This window comes from Cyprinus carpio, chromosome A9 (genome assembly GCF_018340385.1).
Source record: "Cyprinus carpio isolate SPL01 chromosome A9, ASM1834038v1, whole genome shotgun sequence".
NCBI lineage: Eukaryota > Metazoa > Chordata > Actinopteri > Cypriniformes > Cyprinidae > Cyprinus > Cyprinus carpio.
In genome coordinates, this window is record NC_056580.1 from 823,348 (window position 1) to 845,191 (window position 21,844).

The 21,844-nt window shown below is 35.8% G+C and overlaps 3 protein-coding genes across 4 annotated transcripts in view; 1 reads left to right on the forward strand and 2 right to left on the reverse strand.

Moving 5' to 3' along the window:
• The window catches only part of LOC109065484 (activin receptor type-1C-like), a 75,180-nt gene extending 65,540 nt beyond the window's left edge, over positions 1 to 9,640 (forward strand). The window contains exons 5-10 of one of the 2 annotated variants that reach the window (XR_006160732.1): positions 143 to 310; positions 998 to 1,154; positions 1,950 to 2,074; positions 2,694 to 2,824; positions 5,539 to 6,987; positions 9,490 to 9,640. Coding sequence is in view for 1 of the 2 variants with exons in the window: in XM_042763105.1 (XP_042619039.1) it covers positions 143 to 310; positions 998 to 1,154; positions 1,950 to 2,074; positions 2,694 to 2,824; positions 5,539 to 5,664 (707 nt within the window). In the remaining variant the exon portion in view is untranslated. Of the gene's footprint in view, positions 1 to 142; positions 311 to 997; positions 1,155 to 1,949; positions 2,075 to 2,693; positions 2,825 to 5,538; positions 7,400 to 9,489 lie in introns of those variants that run through there. The other variant, XM_042763105.1, reaches the window with a different exon arrangement.
• A 1,828-nt stretch (positions 9,641 to 11,468) lies between these two features.
• LOC109101791 (uncharacterized protein C14orf93 homolog) lies at positions 11,469 to 21,363 on the reverse strand. Its single transcript, XM_042763106.1, has 4 exons — positions 21,270 to 21,363; positions 12,484 to 12,575; positions 12,244 to 12,362; positions 11,469 to 11,880 (listed from the first exon to the last, which is right to left on the reverse strand). Exons 2-4 carry the CDS (start codon positions 12,545 to 12,547, stop codon positions 11,503 to 11,505), a joined length of 561 nt encoding a protein of 186 aa, XP_042619040.1. The 5' UTR covers positions 12,548 to 12,575; positions 21,270 to 21,363; the 3' UTR covers positions 11,469 to 11,502.
• LOC109055576 lies at positions 13,340 to 17,372 on the reverse strand. The gene is made up of 7 exons (XM_042763061.1): positions 17,052 to 17,372; positions 16,888 to 16,940; positions 16,700 to 16,768; positions 16,458 to 16,526; positions 16,252 to 16,320; positions 15,804 to 16,143; positions 13,340 to 13,365 (listed from the first exon to the last, which is right to left on the reverse strand). Exons 1-7 carry the CDS (start codon positions 17,128 to 17,130, stop codon positions 13,340 to 13,342), a joined length of 705 nt encoding a protein of 234 aa, XP_042618995.1. The 5' UTR covers positions 17,131 to 17,372.
• Positions 21,364 to 21,844: the final 481 nt, after the last annotated feature.

Consider the following 21,844-nt stretch of genomic DNA (forward strand, 5'->3'; position numbering starts at 1 on the left):
ATCTATCTATCTATCTATCTATCTATCTATCTATCTATCTATCTATCTATCTATCTATCTATCTATCTATCTATCTATCTATCTATTTATCTATCTATCTATCTATCTATCATCTCTTTATTTATTTGTTGTCTTTCTTCAGATAATGGCTCATGGACACAACTGTGGCTGGTGTCTGAGTATCATGAGCACGGGTCTCTCTTTGATTACCTGAACAGATACACAGTATCAGTGGAGGGGATGATAGTTTTGGCACTGTCCATTGCCAGCGGCATTGCCCACCTGCACATGGAGATTATTGGCACTCAAGGTGTTAATCACACACAGTAGGAATATAGGAACAGGCAATGAATCATCAGTTTGATTTTTTGTTTTTGGTCTTGTTTCTCTGAGGGAGAAAAATCTTTAGAGAAAAACACTTAGCTGCAGAAGTCCATCCTTCTTTGGCAGCACAGTACAATAAATGTGATAAATGTAGTTACATCTTAAGTGTAATACTGATCATAGAATAAATGTGATTAATAAGTAAGACAAGTCAGTAAAGCAGAACTTGTTGTCTGGCTGGTCTTGGTTGTAATTCAACACATTGTAGTCTTTGAAGCCCATGCTAGAATATTTGTTAGAAATACACGGAGTGGTCTGTGAAGTGTCCCTCGATGTTTGGCTGGTATTACCAGATTGTTTATGGAGCTTGTTAATGGAGACTGCAAGATATCCAGCCAGTTTTGCATTATAATAATCTAGTCTTGAGGATATTAACTAGTTTTACTCATCTCTAAATATTTGGTATTAATACTCATGTAATAACCTGCATGTTAACACAACTAACACAGTTAGCCACAGCTATAAATTAATAAAATGAAATAAAATTGTCACTTCTTTAGGACTGGTTGTCTTAAATAAATTTGAAGACTAAAGACGACCTTTTTGCATGAAAATGCCTTGTCAGGTATATGTTGTATGCTGTTATTAAATTGGCATATTGCTCTTGGGACAGGGAAGCCTGCCATTGCTCACAGAGACATAAAGTCAAAGAACATCCTGGTTAAGAAGAATGGAACTGCCGTGATTGCTGATCTTGGTCTTGCTGTCAAACATGACTCAAACACCAACAATATTGACATCCCCATTAACCACAGAGTGGGCACCAAGAGGTTAGACAATATTTTTCTTACATAAGGTCATTATTACTTATTTAAGTATTGAATCATAAACACTTCCATGTAAGAGCCAGTCGCTCTATTTGTGTTTGTGTGGTTGATGGCTTTGGATATTTGAAAGCCATTTTTCTTCGAGCTTCTTTTTTTTTTCTTTTTTCTTTTTTTTTTTTTCAGAGAGACTTAGCAAAGCACACTTGGATATTTTATGTCTAGTCTCAGAGATATGTGTGATTTCAGATGCACCCGTCACTAAATCTTCTGTAAAAACATGACAGATTGTTTTGAAAGCCAACCACATGGTCTGCTATCTAAGTGGGCAGTTCTTGGCCATAGTAAGTTGTAAAGTGGACTAGGCTTTATGCTGATGTTCAGAAGTCTGATTCTATGAGTGTAGTTTGTAACTATACTTATTTTTCAAAAAAGTCAACTGTCTCAGTAAATACAAAAGAGGATAAAAGTGTTGGTTGCGTGTGGTGACAGATGCTATAATATGACTATTAAAGACTACTATTACTGCCATCGTCCGTGTGTTTTACGCTTTTATACTTGTGTATTCAAGATATCTTGAGTCATAGAGCACATGTATCTTTGCATGTATGTGTATCTGTGTGTGTTTGACTATAAATTAGTTTTAGTATGTGTGTGTGTTCTCTGTCAACTCTGTATGTACTTTGTGTCCCTGTATAAGACATTGTTTGCTTTCAGGTGTATGAGGACATCTTGATGGGGGTTAATGCGTTCATGTGGTGTGGGTACATTACTCTAATGTGAGTGTGTTTGTTTCTGCAGGTACATGGCTCCCGAGATCCTGGATGATTCCGTAAACATGAGCAGCTTTGAGTCATTTAAGCGTGCTGATATCTATTCAATGGGCCTGGTGTTCTGGGAACTTGCTCACAGATGCTCCATCCAAGGTGCCTTGCTGTGTTGAAAAGTTTTCAGATCCCAATAAATATACACCAGCAGTGGACTGAATGATGTTTTGAGTGAAGAAGGGTTTCTTCTATACTGAAATGGCTTGCGTTAATATATATATATATATATATATATATATATATATATATATATATATATATATATATATTTCATAAAGTAAATTATTGACAGACAGACAGATAGACAGACAGACAGACACAATCAGACAGACAGATAGATAAAGAGATAGATAGACAGACAGACAGAGTTGATGTTTATTATTTTAAACAACAGTATACTATAGACCTGAGACTAAACCCATAGCCTGTGTGCTACTACTACTGTTACTATTCATTTCACATGTAAAAAGGTTAGCCAATCAAAATGGAGGGTATTTCACAGAAGCATGTTCAATTGTTAGGTTCAGAGATAGTGAGAAAAATGGTCATGAGATACAATATAATGAGTGTTTAGGTCTCAACTACGGAAGAAACAAAATATATGACATGCCCCCTTTAAATGTTGCATATCTACATCCAAACTTAAAATCAATACTTCTTTAAAAAAGATAAATAAATAAAAATAAATAAAATAGCATGAATGCTTTGTGCTCTGCAGGGATTTATGAAGATTTCCAGTTGCCTTATTATGAGCAGGTACAATCAGACCCATCAATGGATGATATGAGGAAAGTGGTGTGTGAACAGAAACTCCGACCCAGCATTCCCAACCAATGGCAGAGCTGTGAGGTTTGTGTGATAAACTTACCATTCATGTGATAATATGCAGTATTTGCAGTATATGCAGTATATGCAGTATATGAGTAATCTATTGAGCAGTATACATGGATTTTGTAATGCTTCAAAGGTTGATATTATACAACTTCAATAATTTCCTTTTGAGAACATTTTAAAAGAACATGGTAAAAGAAAATGATTGTCATTTTAAGGCTATTACTTGATAATTTGTGTTTAAAGAGTAAACATAAAGTTTTTTTTTTTTCTCAAACAGCCATACGATCAGATATCAGATCAGATGAATGTGTAATATGACACAAATTGCTTTGAATAATTTTTATTGTAATATCAGTTTGATGATACCCTTTCAACAGCTGTTGATAAGTAACTCTGCAACTACATGTCAGCTAGCAGTCATTGGAGTATTAGTAGTATGTCTGCTAAATATATGCTGACACTTTTCGATGGTTCCCCAACAGACAAACTGACTAACTTTGAGTAGCTTTGCAAGTACGTCAACATTCTACCTACCCTAACCTTAACCTAAGCCTATTGATACTCTAATGAGAGTTAGTTGACATGTAGTTGAAAAGTAGCTTATAGTCAATAGACTAAGGGGACCATCAAAATAAAATATAACCTAACATATAAACATTGCTTTTTTTCAGTTGAAATTATTAACTAGCTCACAACAAAATTAAATTAAGCCTCACAGTGAACACTCAAATAACACTCCACACCTAAACACTTACAAGATGTAGTAAGATACAGTGCAGATCTTAAATAAACAATGTCAAGATATATAGTCCATTATAAATGTCAAAGTAGATTTAATATGGTGTTCATTTTGTGTTATAAATAATCAGAATCTTAAAAGTTATAACCACAAATGTGTAAACATTATAATGTATTATAACTGTTGTTATGCTTATTTATAAGATGAAATAACATATAAGTTTTTTATAATGTATTATGCATTCATTATAATGACTTAAGACTACCCTTATAATTTATCATAAATATGGGCTTCACAGAAAGTGTTACCATATTAATTTGTAAAAAAAAAAAAAAAAAAAAATGGCACCAGTTAAAGTTTGAAAGTTTGCAGAAAACATTCTAATGGTAAACAGAGGCACTTGCAATGCCTGCAGGGATAAAATACAAAAAGAGCTGCTCACTTCTGGCATCACTTGAGTCAGTCTGACACTCATAAGTCTATTCAAGGTCAAGCCCTTCTTGCCAATGAAACCCTCAAAGTGTCTCATCCTCTAAATATACTCGTGCTGAGTTTGACTCCAACCACAGCCCCAACATTCACAAAGAAATTTATAAAATCTGAAGTATAATTATGATGTAAAATGACCTCCAAACCAAACTCCAGTGTTATTCAGCCATAAAAAGAACCAAAAAATTGGCAAATTACTTATCAATTTAACAATTAAAAGAAAGACAAATTCTTACAAAATATAGACTCAGTGACCACGACTTAGAAATAGAGAAAGGAAAACAAAAATCCAGGATTCCTAAAGAACAGCGACTATGTAAACACTGTGTATCAAACAGAGGATGAGAAACACTTTTTTTATTGTCTGTCCCAAGTACAACACTACAAGAGAAATATTCTTTCCACAATTTGCAGCATTGAATTTTTAATTATTTACTCTAAATGACTCAGAGAAACTTTGCTATATACTCAGAGAAGATAACATGGCAGATTTAACTAGCTGCAAAGTATGTATATATCATACACATGTAACGATCAGTCCACTGAAGGCGAGTGTAGATGAACCCAAGTGCAGTTTATTTACAAAGGTGTAATCCAAAATCCAAACAATAATCCAAACAAGATACACAGACTTGACTAAAACAGACTTGACGTGGCATGAACAGACTTGACTCACTGACAGCAGGTTGCAACATTACGTTAATACACAACAAAACACAATGGCAAAAACATGACTACTTATACAAACAATGAGGGTCACATGACAAGAACAAACCAATGGGAACAAGACACATGACTAAAGCAACCAATGAGAACAAACAGAACTGATAATCACATGACCAGACAATAACCAATGAGAACATGACACATACACAAAGCAGAGATACATGAGGGCAAGGGAAGCATGACACAAACAGCAAAATCAAACAATAACAAAATAAAAGATATGAAAACATGAACATGAAACAAAACCCAAAACAGACATTACAACACACCACACAAAAAGGTTAATTCATTGTATCAATTTGCTTTATTTGACATATTCTTCATTGTATATAATTGTAATTATTGTAATTAATATTAGAAATACTGTCTGCTGTTATTTTTATTTATTTATTTATTCTCTCATTTATTACACATTTATTGTATCCTTTATTAATTTAGTGGTGTAATTATATTCTGTAATTTACACATACTTAAAATGCTTTCACACACACACACACACACACACACACACACACACACACACACACACACACACACACACACACACACACACACAGGCTCACACATATTCGTATGCAAGTAAACAAACAATAAAAATGAATGAATGAATGAAACAAAGAAAGTACAATCTTACATATGTAATCCTTGTTCCCTGAATATGACATAAGATATATGTTTTCACATAGATGAAACATTGTTTGAAGTTTCATCTTCAAGATTAAAGTAGTCAAAAGTATAGAATCACTCATGTGCTGTATGTTTGTGTTTATGCCAGGCACTGAGGGTTATGGGAAAGATCATGCGGGAGTGCTGGTATGCCAATCCAGCTGCTCGGCTAACAGCACTACGTGTCAAGAAAACTGTATCTCAGGTAACTGTGGTCAAGGACAATAAAGAGTAACCCAGCAGCCTGGTGCCCCTCTCATCTCTGTCTGTCAGTGTTATTGGGACATTTAAGATGCTCAGCTGAGGTGCCAAAGATTCTAGGAGTTTAAGAGGGAAATATTATCTTGTGTTGACACCTGAGCATTTGAATAATTAATGAAAGAGAGTGTATTTTTGTCTCTTAGTCAATAGATGGAGATAGAGTACTGATATACTGCTACCTCGACTGATCTTGTAAGTGCCAAATGCTTTGAGTTGCAAGTTATGCTTTGTGCCATTAATGTTTTGTTTGCTGTAACTTACAAATATAAAGTGTATTTTTGAACAGAAAAAATGTATTATGAACAGTGTCAAAATGTCTACACACACACACACACACACACACACACACACACACACACACACACACACACACACACACACACACACACACACACACACACACACACACACACACACACCTACAAACAGGACCAACATAAGTGTTGATGTCAGACAGCGTAATGTGGTCTGCAAAAGTTGTTTTTTAGCCAAGCTTTGTGCAGATTGTGGTTTCCTGGCACTATTTTTTTTTTTCGACAGCTCACATCACTTTTGATTGTACTGTGTATCTGCAGAAACCTGAAGGATGATTTCCTGTAAGCCCTGTAATTTCTGAATCTAAAGATAATAGTTTGTGTTTTGTGCATGGGAAGATGTCTGGGAAAAACCCTGTTGTCTGAAGAGGGAAAAAAAAAAACTGTATGTAACTGATCATCCAAAAGCCAGATTCTTCATCTGGAGCAGGGGTCTCCAACCTTTTATACACTACGGACAGGTGAAAATATTTTTGTGGACCAGCTGGGCATCAGTGGGGTGCTTGAGGTGTGATCAGTACAATCATGAATTATTATTATTATTATTATTATTTTAAATTTACATGAAATCAACAAAATTATGATTCATTAAGCTGTTGATGTGGCTGATAATTTTAACAACTTCATTCTGAAGTTCTGGACATTTTACGCCTATATGGCTATATTGTGTGTAGATTAAAGTTAGGCACAAATTCTCTGACTCGAGTAGTGAGACCAGACAGCCGTCCATTCATAGATGCTGCTCTGTCTTTACATATTCCAATTCAAAAGGATCAAATTTGCCTGATATGTAGTCATTCAGAGACTTGAAAATCAAGTCTCCCCAGTTGTACTAGATGGCATTAAACACATCCACATCTTCATGCACATTGGCTTCACATATATATTGCACATAAACCAGTAGTATTTCCTTGTTGTCAACCATTGGTCAATTTGTCGAGCTGCAGCACATACCACGAGCACAGACCACCTGGTGTCTAAAGGTGTAGCTATATTTGTGGACATGGTGGCGTTCAGCAGTTGATGTTGCTCTGCTTGTTCATGTTTTTCCATTCAAAGTAATTTTGAAATTTTGAGGGTTTCATTGACCCTTTAGCTAATATATTCACATTATGAACATGGGTTTTGGAGCTGCCCATAGCCACAAAAACATATTTTAGATACGTCATCACATTTTTGATTAAAGGCCTCCCTTTTCTTATCAGTAGGTGTGTAATCACCATTCCATGTACTTTTTCTACCTCCTTCACTAAACAAAGGGATGCTGCAAGAATGAAACTGATGTATTCTGAAATAACGGCCTCTCTGTAAATTCAGATAGTGGCACTTATTCAGTAAATGATATAGAAACGTTTTGCTGCACAGACATTTTCCCCAGATTGTTCATGTGACCAAGTAGCAAACTCCATGGTGCGTTTAATGGGTTGCATCCCTCAGGGTTGGGGACCTCTGAACTAGGGAACTTCTGAATGCCAATGTGAAATATATGACTGTGAAGAAAGTGTACATTTTATACTGTTAATACTTAAGTAAATGCTCCAAGCTGCTGAAGAATAGTAATCAACAATCAACAGACTTTTAGCTTACAGATTTTAACTGACAGAACAGCCCAGCATAACTGAAACCAAACATAACCTGCTGTGTATACAAATAGTCATGGGAGTGTATTGGAGCATTGTCATTTCTTAAAGTTTATAACTGCATAACTACTTGTCTGCTAAATATTGTGCTTTAAGTGTGTGTGGTTGAACACTTCATGTCTTTGTGATGTTAGGCTGTTCACTAGGGATTTCTCTATAAGCAGTCCCAAGATGTGTGTTTGTGCATCTGACTGTGTGTGATAAATATGCCTTGTGAGGTTTTTGTGCATACATAGTTCTACTTTTTGTACAGTTGTAATCTGGAGCATTCTTTTCTGTAAATTATATCACTTCAAATGTCTGATTTATGTTAAAATTGCCTCTGTTGATGTGACACTAACAACTGTTGATGTGACTGTGTTTATGGGCTTTTCAAACTCAGTGACGTATATGCATATGATGCATGTGAAATTTTAGTCTCAATAAGTCTTTGGACATCATTTGCTAAAAGGTTTTCATAAACATCCACTGCATGAAAAGAGGTGTATCCGTACAAGAAAACTTCTGTATACTCCACTGATTTTCGGAAGTATCTACTAGTTCCACTGAGGGTAAACTTCTAATTCCACCAAGTTAGGAAACTCCCGTAATGATACCAATTCGGATGTATCTTGCTGAAGGGATATCCCTGTGGTATATGCAGCCATTTGTTGCCATGGCAAGTAATCCCCTGAAGAATGTTGTCAGGAGACATTTTCACACCTCAAGAGCCCTTTCACTTCACACCTTGACACACCTCTGCTGTCCTTATTAGTGTTTTTTCTCAACATTGATTGGTTGTTTTAAAAAAAACACACCCCAAACCCTGACAACTATTGGGACAGTGACCTGTCAATTTCCTGATACTAGTATTTGATTGCTCACGGTTTTCATTTAGCCCAACCCAAGCCTCATAGTATAGTGACTTGATTGTTTTTTGGCCAGCTATGTTAATAAACCATAACCACCCCACCCAGTATACAACCCAACCCACTCAAAAATGGAAAACAGAATGGATTCAGAATTTCTTTTTATTAAAATTAAAATCAAAACACTTAAAAGCATTAAATATATAAATAAAGCATTAAATATATAAATAAAACTATAGGAAACTGTACAGGGGAAAAAGTACTTTTATAAAATTTAACCAAATACAAGCAATATTATAACAGTTACAAAATATAAAACGAAATAATATGTACACAAAGCAAAGTACTTTTATAAAATTTTACTAAACAAGCAATATTATAACAGTTACAGAATATAAAACTAAATAAACTACTTAATATGTACACCAAGTATTTAAAATGTAACCAAACACAGCAAACACACACAATATTAAAAGAAAATAAGGTTGCAGAATATCAAACTAAATAAATCTAACCTAATAAGTATACAAAGAATAAGATAAAATAGAAGAGAATAGGTGAAAATGTGCAGTTTGTGGTGCAATTATTAAAATTGCAAAACCAGTGCAGTTTAGTTCAAGTTGAAGAAAGGAAGGTCCATCATGTCCATTTCCATCAGCCTTAACACGCTGATGATGCAAAATAGTGTAGCGCATGTCTGCCTCCAATCTGCGCTGAAGCTCCTCACAAAGTTCTGACAATTGTGGGTTCCTGTGAGATGGAGACCTCACAATCCACACTGGCCTTCCATCAACAATGGCATCCTCCTCGTCAGACATCAGCTCCACTGTTGCAGTCTGCCAAAGCTCTCTCTCTGCATCGGTTTGAACAACCTTGGACCTGGAATCCAGCAACTGCAAAACACACAATGTGTTAACCACTAAAAACACCCAGAAATGTATCAAAACTAAAGGAATAGTTCACTCTAAACGAGCTGGCAACATCTGGTGTCAATAAGGTGTAGCTATATTTGTGGACATGGTGGCGTTCAGCAGTTGATGTTGCTCTGCTTGTTCATGTTTTTCCATTCAAAGTAATTTTGAAATTTTGAGGGTTTCATTGACCCTTTAGCTAATATATTCACATTATGAACATGGGTTTTGGAGCTCCCCATAGCCACAAAACATATTTTAGATACGTCATCACATTTTTGATTAAAGGCCTCCCTTTTCTTATCAGTAGGTGTGTAATCACCATTCCATTACTTTTTCTACCTCCTTCACTAAACAAAGGGATGCTGCAAGAATGAAACTGATGTATTCTGAAATAACGGCCTCTCTGTAAATTCAGATAGTGGCACTTATTCAGTAAATGATATAGAAACGTTTTGCTGCACAGACATTTTCCCCAGATTGTTCATGTGACCAAGTAGCAACTCCATGGTGCGTTAATGGGTTGCATCCCTCAGGGTTGGGGACCTCTGAACTAGGGAACTTCTGAATGCCAATGTGAAATATATGACTGTGAAGAAAGTGTACATTTTATACTGTTAATACTTAAGTAAATGCTCCAAGCTGCTGAAGAATAGTAATCAACAATCAACAGACTTTTAGCTTACAGATTTTAACTGACAGAACAGCCCAGCATAACTGAAACCAAACATAACCTGCTGTGTATACAAATAGTCATGGGAGTGTATTGGGAGCATTGTCATTTCTTAAAGTTTATAACTGCATAACTACTTGTCTGCTAAATATTGTGCTTTAAGTGTGTGTGGTTGAACACTTCATGTCTTTGTGATGTTAGGCTGTTCACTAGGGATTTCTCTATAAGCAGTCCCAAGATGTGTGTTTGTGCATCTGACTGTGTGTGATAATATGCCTTGTGAGGTTTTTGTGCATACATAGTTCTACTTTTTGTACAGTTGTAATCTGGAGCATTCTTTTCTGTAAATTATATCACTTCAAATGTCTGATTTATGTTAAAATTGCCTCTGTTGATGTGACACTAACAACTGTTGATGTGACTGTGTTTATGGGCTTTTTCAAACTCAGTGAAGTATATGCATATGATGCATGTGAAATTTTAGTCTCAATAAGTCTTTGGACATCATTTGCTAAATGGTTTTCATAAACATCCACTGCATGAAAAGAGGTGTATCCGTACAAGAAAACTTCTGTATACTCCACTGATTTTCGGAAGTATCTACTAGTTCCACTGAGGGTAAACTTCTAATTCCACCAAGTTAGGAAACTCCCGTAATGATACCAATTCGGATGTATCTTGCTGAAGGGATATCCCTGTGGTATATGCAGCCATTTGTTGCCATGGCAAGTAATCCCCTGAAGAATGTTGTCAGGAGACATTTTCACACCTCAAGAGCCCTTTCACTTCACACCTTGACACACCTCTGCTGTCCTTATTGGTGTTTTTTCTCAACATTGATTGTTTGTTTTAAAAAAACACACCCCAAACCCTGACAACTATTGGGACAGTGACCTGTCAATTTCCTGATACTAGTATTTGATTGCTCACGGTTTTCATTTAGCCCAACCCAAGCCCTCATAGTATAGTGACTTGATTGGTTTTGGCCAGCTATGTTAATAAACCATAACCACCCCACCCACTATACAACCCAACCCCCTCAAAAATGGAAAACAGAATGGATTCAGAATTTCTTTCTATTAAAATTAAATCAAAACACTTAAAGCATTAAATATATAAATAAAGCATTAAATATATAAATAAAACTATAGGAACTGTACAGGGGAAAAAGTACTTTTATAAAAATTAAACCAAATACAAGCAATATTATAACAGTTACAAAATATAAAACGAAATAATATGTACACAAAGCAAAGTACTTTTATAAAATTTTACTAAACAAGCAATATTATAACAGTTACAGAATATAAAACTAAATAAACTACTTAATATGTACACCAAGTATTTAAAATGTAACCAAACACAGCAAACACACACAATATTAAAAGAAAATAAGTTGCAGAATATCAAACTAAATAAATCTAACCTAATAAGTATACAAAGAATAAGATAAAATAGAAGAGAATAGGTGAAAATGTGCAGTTTGTGGTGCAATTATTAAAATTGCAAAACCAGTGCAGTTTAGTTCAAGTTGAAGAAAGGAAGGTCCATCATGTCCATTTCCATCAGCCTTAACACGCTGATGATGCAAAATAGTGTAGCGCATGTCTGCCTCCAATCTGCGCTGAAGCTCCTCACAAAGTTCTGACAATTGTGGGTTCCTGTGAGATGGAGACCTCACAATCCACACTGGCCTTCCATCAACAATGGCATCCTCCTCGTCAGACATCAGCTCCACTGTTGCAGTCTGCCAAAGCTCTCTCTCTGCATCGGTTTGAACAACCTTGGACCTGGAATCCAGCAACTGCAAAACACACAATGTGTTAACCACTAAAAACACCCAGAAATGTATCAAACTTAAAGGAATAGTTCACTCAAAAACGAAAATTCTGTCAATGTACTCACTCTCATGTTGTTACAAACCTGTAAATGTCTTTGTTCTGATAACCACAAAAGATGGAATGTTTATAATCCAACCAATCATGAGCCCCATTGACTTTAAAGTAGAAAAAAAAATACTATGGAAGTGATTGGAGCTCATGATCAGTTTGATTTCAAACATTCCTAAAAATATTTTCTTTTTGTGGTTATCAGAAGAAAATAACAGAATATTCAATTTGGGGTGAACTATCCCTTTAAAAACAAGTTGATGAATTTCTACACTTACCCGTCTTTTCCTTTGTCGGTTTTTAGCTCCTGTTTTAATGGCATCTCTTAGCTGGGACTTTTCTGGCCGAGACAAATTGTACTTTCTCCGAAGTGTTTCAAAGTATGTCTTGCAACACGCTGAATAAAAGAAAATTCAGATAAGTGACAGAAACTACACTATTGAAATCATAAGATGGACAAAATATAAGAGACTAAAATTATGGACATTAAAATTGTTAAACAAACATTTTAAAATTACCTTGTATACACTCAGGGTCTGCATCTGCAAAAGTTGTTTTCAATTCCTCTAGCAGATAAGTCATGACTGCTTGGTTACGAGGCAAACTTATTCTGTGTGGAAAGAGAGAAGTGTGTCATTAAATACATTTAAAAGGAATATGTAAAAACCCCATAAACAGCATGGCCCACACAAAGGCCAAATAAACACAAAAAAAAAACAACAATAAAAGAAAGATTGCAGAACATACATTTGTGGGTTGTTTTCCGAATTGTGAAGGCGCCTTACAGCTCCCTTACAAAAATAACCTACAGGAATCCTGCAGGATTTTCATTTTTTCTGCAGGTATCCTGCAGGGATTATAAAATCCTGCAGGATTTTTCACTTGTACTGCACATCAGTCCTGCAGGAATTATAAAATCCTGCAGGATTTTTTTTTCACTTGTAAAAATCTGCAGGAATTATAAAATCCTGCAGGATTTTTCACTTTGTACTGCACATCAGTCCTGCAGGAATTATAAAATCCTGCAGGATTTTTAAAAAAATCTGCAGGAATTATAAAATCCTGCAGGATTTTTCACTTGTACTGCACATCAGTCCTGCAGGAGTTATAAAATCCTGCAGGATTTTTTAAAAAATCTGCAGGAATTATAAAATCCTGCAGGATTTTTCACTTGTACTGCACATCAGTCCTGCAGGAATTATAAAATCCTGCAGGATTTTTAAAAAAATCTGCAGGAATTATAAAATCCTGCAGGATTTTTCACTTGTACTGCACATCAGTCCTGCAGGAATTATACAGTCCTGCAGGATTTTTCACTTGTGTTGCATGTTTCTGTTGTACTGAAGGGTTCATTCTAGAACATGTAGGAATGTCCTACACATACTGCTGCACATACTGCGCTGTACAGCACAAGTGAAAAATCATACAGGAATTAAAAAAAAAAAATTCCTGCAGGACTGCCGTGCACCTCACGCAGAAACAAAATGTTTGCTTACAGGAGTTTTCCCTGTAAATGAAAAATAAATAAGTCAAAAAATAAATATAAAAAAACCCTACAGGTTTTGGATTCAGGATAGGTTATGTCTAGACTAGAGAATAAAACTCTGATAGTTGCTGTAGTTTTATTCATACAATTTTTATTTAATTAGATTCAAGTACATTTCATGGAACTATTTTGGATATATTATGCTCTGGCTGTTGGCAGCAATGAGACAAAATGAGTCTTAACAAGTAAATAAATACGAATAAATAGGCAATTATAAAAAAAAAAACATTTCTCTAAATCATTTAAAAATTATACATTTCTGCAAACATCCACGACATGTCAACATTCAAGAGATATGAGTCTGTATACTGTACATTTTTACCTTATAACATGAAGATGCAACTATTTTGTTTTTAATCCAACTCCCATCTATTTGGTTGGATGCAAAAAAAATTATTTGCAAGACCTGGCAGGTCCTTGAGGTAGACACAGGTTGAATGTATGTCTGTGCATTTGATAAGTTCAACTGAGTCAATCCCTCTTTCTTTTAAAATGCTTTTTGCTGTTATCCCTGATTCTCTGTCTTTGCTGATGTCATTACTTGTTGTTTTCATAACATCAATGAAGGCATGACCCTCTTCTTGCACATTGCCTACGTCTATAAATGATCGTACTAATGCTATAGACCCATGTTTGGTTTGAACTGCATGGTTGATTCTTTTAGATAAAGATTTAGCTCCTTTTGAATGAATTCGCTTGCCATTAACCACAGCCCTAGAATAAAAACTGAAAGCTTTATTTGCACTAAAACCTGACTCTTGAAGGATATGAGACTCTCTTGGGGTTGGCTGTCGTACATGTGGGCATCCAAGAAACATCACGCTAGAACTACCAATACACTTTGTCACAATACTGGTGCCTCCCAACATTTTTTCAACAAAGCTTTTGCTTTGCTGTGTTTGTTCATCATTGAATACAGCAGCAATGAGTCGTGGAACATGTTGGTAAAGGTTAAACATGTTAACAATTTGTTCTGCTACAGGCTTGTGTGCCATGAAAGAGTTTCTGAAGGTGTCCATTCTGGGACTCATATAAGAATGCACTGTGACTCCATAAAGGACCCCAATTTTTCACAGATGCTGCTGCATGTACAAGTATGTGGACATTATAAGACACATGACACTTTCCATACTGAGACTCAAAACGGCCCACAAATGCTTTTAAAAGGCCATCAGCTTTGTCAATGTCGTGGGGGGAAATTGAATCTTGAAGGAGAATGTATGTAGCCTGTACTAGAAGTAGTAAATGGTCAAGATATTGTCTGGGTAAAATGCCGAACAAACAGGGAAGGCTGTAAAATAAGAGAAAGTGTCTGTATTCCGAAGCTTTCCAATATTTACGCAAAGAAATTGAACGGGGTGGTCTTGTTATACTTGTAGGTGGTTTAATGGCAAGTAACCTTCTTTCAATCTGCTCGTTTTCTCTTCCAATGTACCAAGGCTCTGTATGGTATTTGGAGTCAAACCATAGGGTAGTCAGCTGGCGACAAACACCAAGTAATATGCCATGCATGTAATCATATGCAAATCCAGAAACCATATTAAAAAACATCAGCAGCATTAGAGGAGATGGACCTTTTACACCATTTATGCATGTTCCAGAACCAACAGCTTGCTGAGCATCTTCAGTGTGTTTTCTGTGTGATCTCAGCTCTGGCCCTGTTGACTGCAAAGGATACACCCTTGTAAACCCATTACCCTTTTCTACAACTTCACCCTTTTGATAACACCAGTTACAACCATGCTCTCCATTAAATTGCTTGACATTCTGTACTGCACAACGAACCACTGAATCACAAATGCAAAGCAAACTGTATACATGGACTACTGCTTTTTCACCTTTCCACTGACAAGGTAACCCTTGGTTTTCAAGACTACGCAATTCATCAACAAATGATTGCAGAAACGAGTTCATTTCTGGCTTTTTTGGCCCAAACCACAAACCGCCAAGAATGACATGCTTTGCCCTCAGATTAGGGGGGAGCTCGTTGATTGTGACTTGAAGAGGCCAGATATGAAAAGGAGAAGATTTGAAAATTGGAACACCATCAACATTCCAGGACACTGAAATATTCGCCAATTTTGGGTCATTCAGTGCATCAATCGATTTGTACATAGTGCCATCAAATATGTCTTCAACATTTTGTGAGTTGCGCTTTGTCCTTGACCATTTGTAATTCAAAGACTGACAAAAATCTGTATCTTGAAATTTACCTCTTAATTGATCTGAAATAGATAACTTGATAAAGACAGAGCCAGATTTGATTAAGTTTTCCATGTCCCCTGGGGTTACCATTGCATGAAGCACAATGGGTGGGGATTTCACTACCAAACAAATATTGGCAGGATGGGCAAATATACTGGACTTCAAAAGTGTCACAGTGAAAGGATTTCATGAACTTGTATAAGCTATCTGGAACACCATTGGTTGAATCAGGACAGTGGAGATTGATAAGATCTAACAAGTCACTCAAAGCCACTTTGGATGTTGTATGCCTGAGGCTGTAGGCAAGTATGCACAGCAGAGATTCTTCATTAGTGATTTTGGCATTTGGATATATTTTTTCCTCACTGGCACACTCCTCTCTTTCTTCTGTGCTTCCCTCACAAACTGCACTGTGGTTTCTGACAATCTAGAAAGTAAATATTGAACTAATTACAAGCTGACACATAAAGAAGTGTGAGCTTTAAAAAAAGCATGAGGCTATAGACTAGATACATATTCTAAACTTTATTCTCACATGAGTCTGTGGAAAGTTCTCATCAGCTGTGCTAAAAACATCACCCTCGTCATCAGCAGAAAAGCCTTCCTGTCAGAAATTGTGCATTTATTGCACATTAAAACAAAATCCATATGAACACCGATATTTACAAATGTATGCAAAAAGCATTACAAATGTATGCAAAAAGCATTGGATTAAAAAAAATATTAGAAATTCATTCTCACATCAGCATCTGAAAAGTTTCCATCAGCATCGCTGACGACCTCATTCTCGTCATCAGTAGAAAAGTTTCCCTGTGAGAAATGTACAGGTACTTGGACCACTAGTTTTATGCATGTACTTAAATTTTGTAAATGTTCTGGCTGATAAAGGATCAAAGAATTGCCAACCTTATGACAACAAGGAAGCACAATTCTAAAGAAGATTAACTTTGAAAAATAAAAAAAATAAAAAAACCTATTCTCACATGAGCATCAGGGCAGTTCCTGTCAGATTTGCTGATATTGTCACCACTGTCATCATTGGAAATGTTTTCCTATAAGTATGAAATTATAAACATACAGGAGCATGTTAGACATGGTTTCTTGACTACAACAAATGGCCATGAATTTATTACTGAAAATGTTTTTTAGGCCAACATTAAACCTGAATTACTTCAACTATATCGGGAATAAGCCATGTCTTGTATGATCTTCTCTTTTTTGCTCCTGAAGAAGAAAAAATAGCAGATTTCTTGCTTATTTGATTAATGTAAGTCAATATGTAATTGTACAATAAGAAACAAATTGCTTAAAATACAGTTATTTGCATTCAGCAACCTATTATATTCTGTGTCCATCGCCTTTTTGTAGCTGCGGGAACAGGTGCCTTTTCATTTAAGTACACTTTATACTCCATATCCTTCAAAAAGAAACACGTCAGTGTTATTTCTTTGTAAATATAATAAAGAATATATTTTTTGCATTACCCGAATAGCTTAATCCAAATGAGAACATTTCCTAAAAATGACTACAATAACGAATCTGGGTATTTGACAAAATTGACTTAGTTAATTGGAAGACATATTTTATTTTAGAAGGCTATTTTTTTAAAGAAAAGAAAAGTTTGGTCGTAAAAGTCTTAGTGTTGTCTTTCACCCTGAAACAGAGCTCGTGTAATTTACATAAAGAACCGGTAAATTAATCTTTTCACTGAGGTGACGTGTTTCATTGACGCCCACTTGCTTCACGTAGCCGATTCACGTGACATCATTGCACGTCATTCATCAACTGTCACTTTGTATCGTGAAGGTAAGTCCGCCTTTTATTATATAATTATATCGTTATAATGCTTTAAATTACTGTTTTGTTATAAATTTCTAAAATAATGTGTATTTGTAACACTAAAACATATGAAGATGTTTTTTTCTTTTCTTTCTTTTTTTTTTTTTTGCTGTCGATGGTACATTATAGGCCAATGTATTATATTATAGCCTATAACTACCATATACCGCCTACATCAAAACTTTTTTTAATAAATGACTATAAAAAGTAAGCCTCAACTATTGCTAACAAAAAACATTACTTTTTTTTTTGCTAATAATTGATATCATTGTACCTTTTTGTTACCTTAGATTAGAAATAAATTATCTGCACCGGACGAGACCGTGAGTCGCTGGCTGGCCTGGTTGCGTTAAAGGTAACACTGTTGTCATGGATACAATCAGCTGAAGGCAACAGATGAATGTGAATGATGAGACTTTAGAGTTTTGTAATTAATAATTATATATATATATGTGTATGTGTGTGTATATATATATATATATATATATATATATATATATAAATAAATATGTATGTATATATATATATATATATATATATATATATATATATATATATATATATATATATATATATATATATACATACACATATATATATACGAATTAAAATAAATAATTTATTTATTATTATTATTATTATTATTATTATTATTATTATTATTATTATGAATATAATGAATAAATGTATTCATGTTCGTTCAATTGTATGTATGTAAATACGTATGTATGTAATTATTTATTTATTCAGAAAATGAGCAAAACATGGGTTCTGGTGGAATGGAGGGAGGAGCCTCCCACCTATGATATTGTCCCTAAAAAGGACATACTAAAAAAAAAGTTTGAACCTGGAGATGTTGTGGATGTGGCTTATGAAGAGGAAAGTTCCCCAGCCACAGTTATAGATATTGATGGTAAAAAGTTCAGCAAACAAGACTTAATCATGATATAGAAGATATGTATTTCCTACTTTATTTTTGTCCCTTCAGAGAGCAAAGATACCCTCAGGAGGAGGATGTTTAGGCTAGAGGGGAAAAGAAAAAAACAGCCATGTTTGCAAAATGATGCAAAAAGAGTAGCAAAGAAAAAAAAAACGTACACTCCAACTCATTCCCCATCTCACTCCAAAACGTCCTCATCATCTGATCAAGAGCCTCCAGTCAAACATCAAGTAATACCTACATCTTTTAAATGGCTACTCTTATTTTTCATTATGCTTATTTAAATCACAAATATTAATGACACCGATATGACACTAATGACACTAATATTGTGTGTCCATCTTTAGGTCATCCACCGAAAGGACAGTATGTTAATGCAAGAGATTAACAGCATGGAGAGTCAAGCTGGAGAGCATTCAAGCCGAGAAACTCAACTTGAGAGAGAAATTCTCAAATTAAAAAAAGAAAATGAGAATCTAAGAGCACTTAATATAGCTCTGCAACAAGGTATTCTTTTTTTCTTCATGTATTTTTGTCTATCCATCTATATATTAATTTATCAGTCAGTGTGGTTGTCTGTTAGTAATCATTTATTTTGTATTTTTTAAGAAATTCTTCCAATGCTCAAGTGCAGCATGAACCAGCACACTCTTGTTGCTCAACAACCACAAGATTCAAGTCAGAAGAATCCCCCTGAAAAGGTGAATACAAATATATTAGTTTGTTTATATAGCCTATATTCACGTAAAGTGTTGTGCAGAAGTCATAGAAGGCATGTTAACTTCTTCATGTTTCATTTTACTTTTGTAACAAAATACACATTTGGTATGATCACTCCCTTGACTATAAAACAGCTGGCACACTAAACCAAAATATATCACTTTTTTGTTGAAGAATCTAACAAGCCTAACACTTTTGCACAGTATGTAGTCAAAGTTATATGCTTTTAGATACATGTCCATAACTTTTTTTCTTGACAGACACAGGGGCTAGGAATTAGTTCAGCTGTCCTGACAATTTGTGGACGGGGGGGCACATCATGTTCTGCCATGGTGAAAGATCTGGCAGTGGCAGTGTTTGGGAGAGAGACACTGGCCACACATGGGCTGTCTGGAAGGGCTGGCAATGCTAACACAGGCGCTATGGCAAAGCCAGCTTTTGACCAGGACAAAGTTGTGCTGATCCTAGGTGAGAAAAAATGTCCTGCTTTTTTTCTTTACGCAAACATGATGTTGCAGTTATAGTGCAAAATTGTAATAATGTTATCACATATGATAAGTGGAATTGCATTTACAGACACAGTACAAAAAAAAGTTCCCTGATGTTTCAAAAAAGTTCATCAGGGCAGCACTAAGAGAAAAGTTAAATGATGAGCACAAGTTACGAGTAAGGTAATAATTTGTCATACACACAACACACTCGCTCATGCTCTCTCTCTCTCTCTCTCTCTCACACCTCATACACCCTCATGCTCTCTCACACACAAACACATACTCATACACTCCCTCTCTCTCTCTCTCTCTCTCTCTCACACACACACACACACAGACACGTTAATGATCTCTCTTTCTCTATCTCTCACACACACACACACACACACACAAACAAACACGCTCATGCTCTCTCTCTCTCTCTCTCTCTCACACACACACACACACACACAAACAAATTTTTAAATTTCTCTTTTTTTCTTGTTTTTCAGGAAAACAGTGTAGAGGCTTCATTTGGCTGTGAATTGGTCTCTGCTTCGCTCTGCTCTTACAGTTTCAATAAATACAATAAATAATTTGTGAAAATACATTGTTTGTTGTGAAGTTATTCCCCCTGCATTAATCCTACAGAAGACATAAGAAGACCTGTATAATTGCATATATATCCACAACAGTCCTGGAGGAACTTTGAATATTATATTTTAAAACCCTGCAGGGATATAATTCCTGCAGGTATTCCTTCATAAAATTCCTGCAGGTATTCCTTCATAAAATTCCTGCAGGTATTCCTTCATAAAATTCCTGCAGGTATTCCTTCATAAAATTCCTGCAGGTATTCCTTCAGGAAAATGAGCTGAAAATCCTGTAGGAAATCTGCATAATATTCCTGCAGGATTCCTGTAGGTTATTTTTGTAAGGGCTTCCTGTAACATTGAATGAAAAACGCTTTAATATATGCACACATAACGTTACATTGGCTGGAAACAAAAGTTTTCAAACGACGTTGTGTAACTTACAGACGTGACAAACTGTTAAAAGGCCGGACAACTACAACAACGAAAGGGTCAAAAATAATTGACCCTCATACGTCATCAAGGTTTAATATTTCGGGTTCAATTTCAGAAAAGCAACCGTTACATTTCAAGGTAAGAATGAAACTACAATGATTGTATGTCTTAAAAGAAATAAATCTTAATTTTCTAATGTATTTTAACTGAAATGTGAGAACCTCGATGACGTATGCGGTCGACCAACGCACCTTCCGGAGAACGCACCTGAAAACATGTTCGGGCGTGTCCGGCGGGACTGGCACGAATGGCCACCCTAAGCGTCATAGGTTCATCTCTAACGTTTATAACAAACCAAACCGTTTGAAAATCGGTAGAAAATGGAGCAAGTTATGGTTATTTAAAAGTGCATGCACCATTAAAACACAATACTACGAGTGAGCGAGCGAGCTCCCCGTGGTAAGATGGCCGCCAAATGCGGTGCGGCCCAAACATCTAGCCTTTATTATACATGTCTTTACTACTATATTGTCCGCTAAAATAAAACTCAACTTACCGCAATGCCCACGTTGTGCGCCCTCTTTATCCTTTTATGTAATGGCTCTTCCCGCGGTCTTTGTTCCTCTTGCGGTCTTTGCTCGTCAAACTTTCGCTCAAGAGCACAAAGATGTGGATAGCATCTTCGAGAAGAACAGTGTTTGCAGCTTGCTTCTCCATCAAACCCTGAAGCTGACGAGACAAAGCGTTCTGACCGGAGATCAGCTGTTTCATTATATCATTTATGCTCAGTGGGCATGCTGCTGGTTGCAAAGCCCTATTACTCACGGGAGTAGTAAACTCAGTTTTCTTTTACACGCCATCACAAACAATAGTCAGTTTCACCAAGTCGCAATTCGCAAAAAATGACTTCCGTACACAATGCCGACAATTTAAATTGTGTTCGCGCGAATGATACTGTAATGTCATTGTTGCATTCCCTTACGTCACCGACATAATGGCCGGAAACAGACTGATACTGCTGCAGCATTTCTCCCTGTGGAGCGTATTGCAGGCAGATGTGTACTTAGTACATCAACCGTGCAGTTAAGTCACACTAAAGAGAAAGTCTCGGTTGTAATTCCACTATGCACT

Coding starts and splice junctions, on each gene's coding strand:
- LOC109101791 (XM_042763106.1), bottom strand. CDS start 12,547: ATGACTTATCTGCTAGAGGAATTGAAAACAACTTTTGCAGATGCAGAC. Junction 12,363..12,483: donor AGACCCTGAGTGTATACAAG/GTAATTTTAAAA, acceptor TCTTTTATTCAG/CGTGTTGCAAGACATACTTT. Junction 11,881..12,243: donor ACCGACAAAGGAAAAGACGG/GTAAGTGTAGAA, acceptor TGTGTTTTGCAG/TTGCTGGATTCCAGGTCCAA.
- LOC109055576 (XM_042763061.1), bottom strand. CDS start 17,130: ATGGAGTATAAAGTGTACTTAAATGAAAAGGCACCTGTTCCCGCAGCT. Junction 16,769..16,887: donor TTATTCCCGATATAGTTGAA/GTAATTCAGGTT, acceptor TCATACTTATAG/GAAAACATTTCCAATGATGA. Junction 16,527..16,699: donor GGAACTGCCCTGATGCTCAT/GTGAGAATAGGT, acceptor CATTTCTCACAG/GGAAACTTTTCTACTGATGA.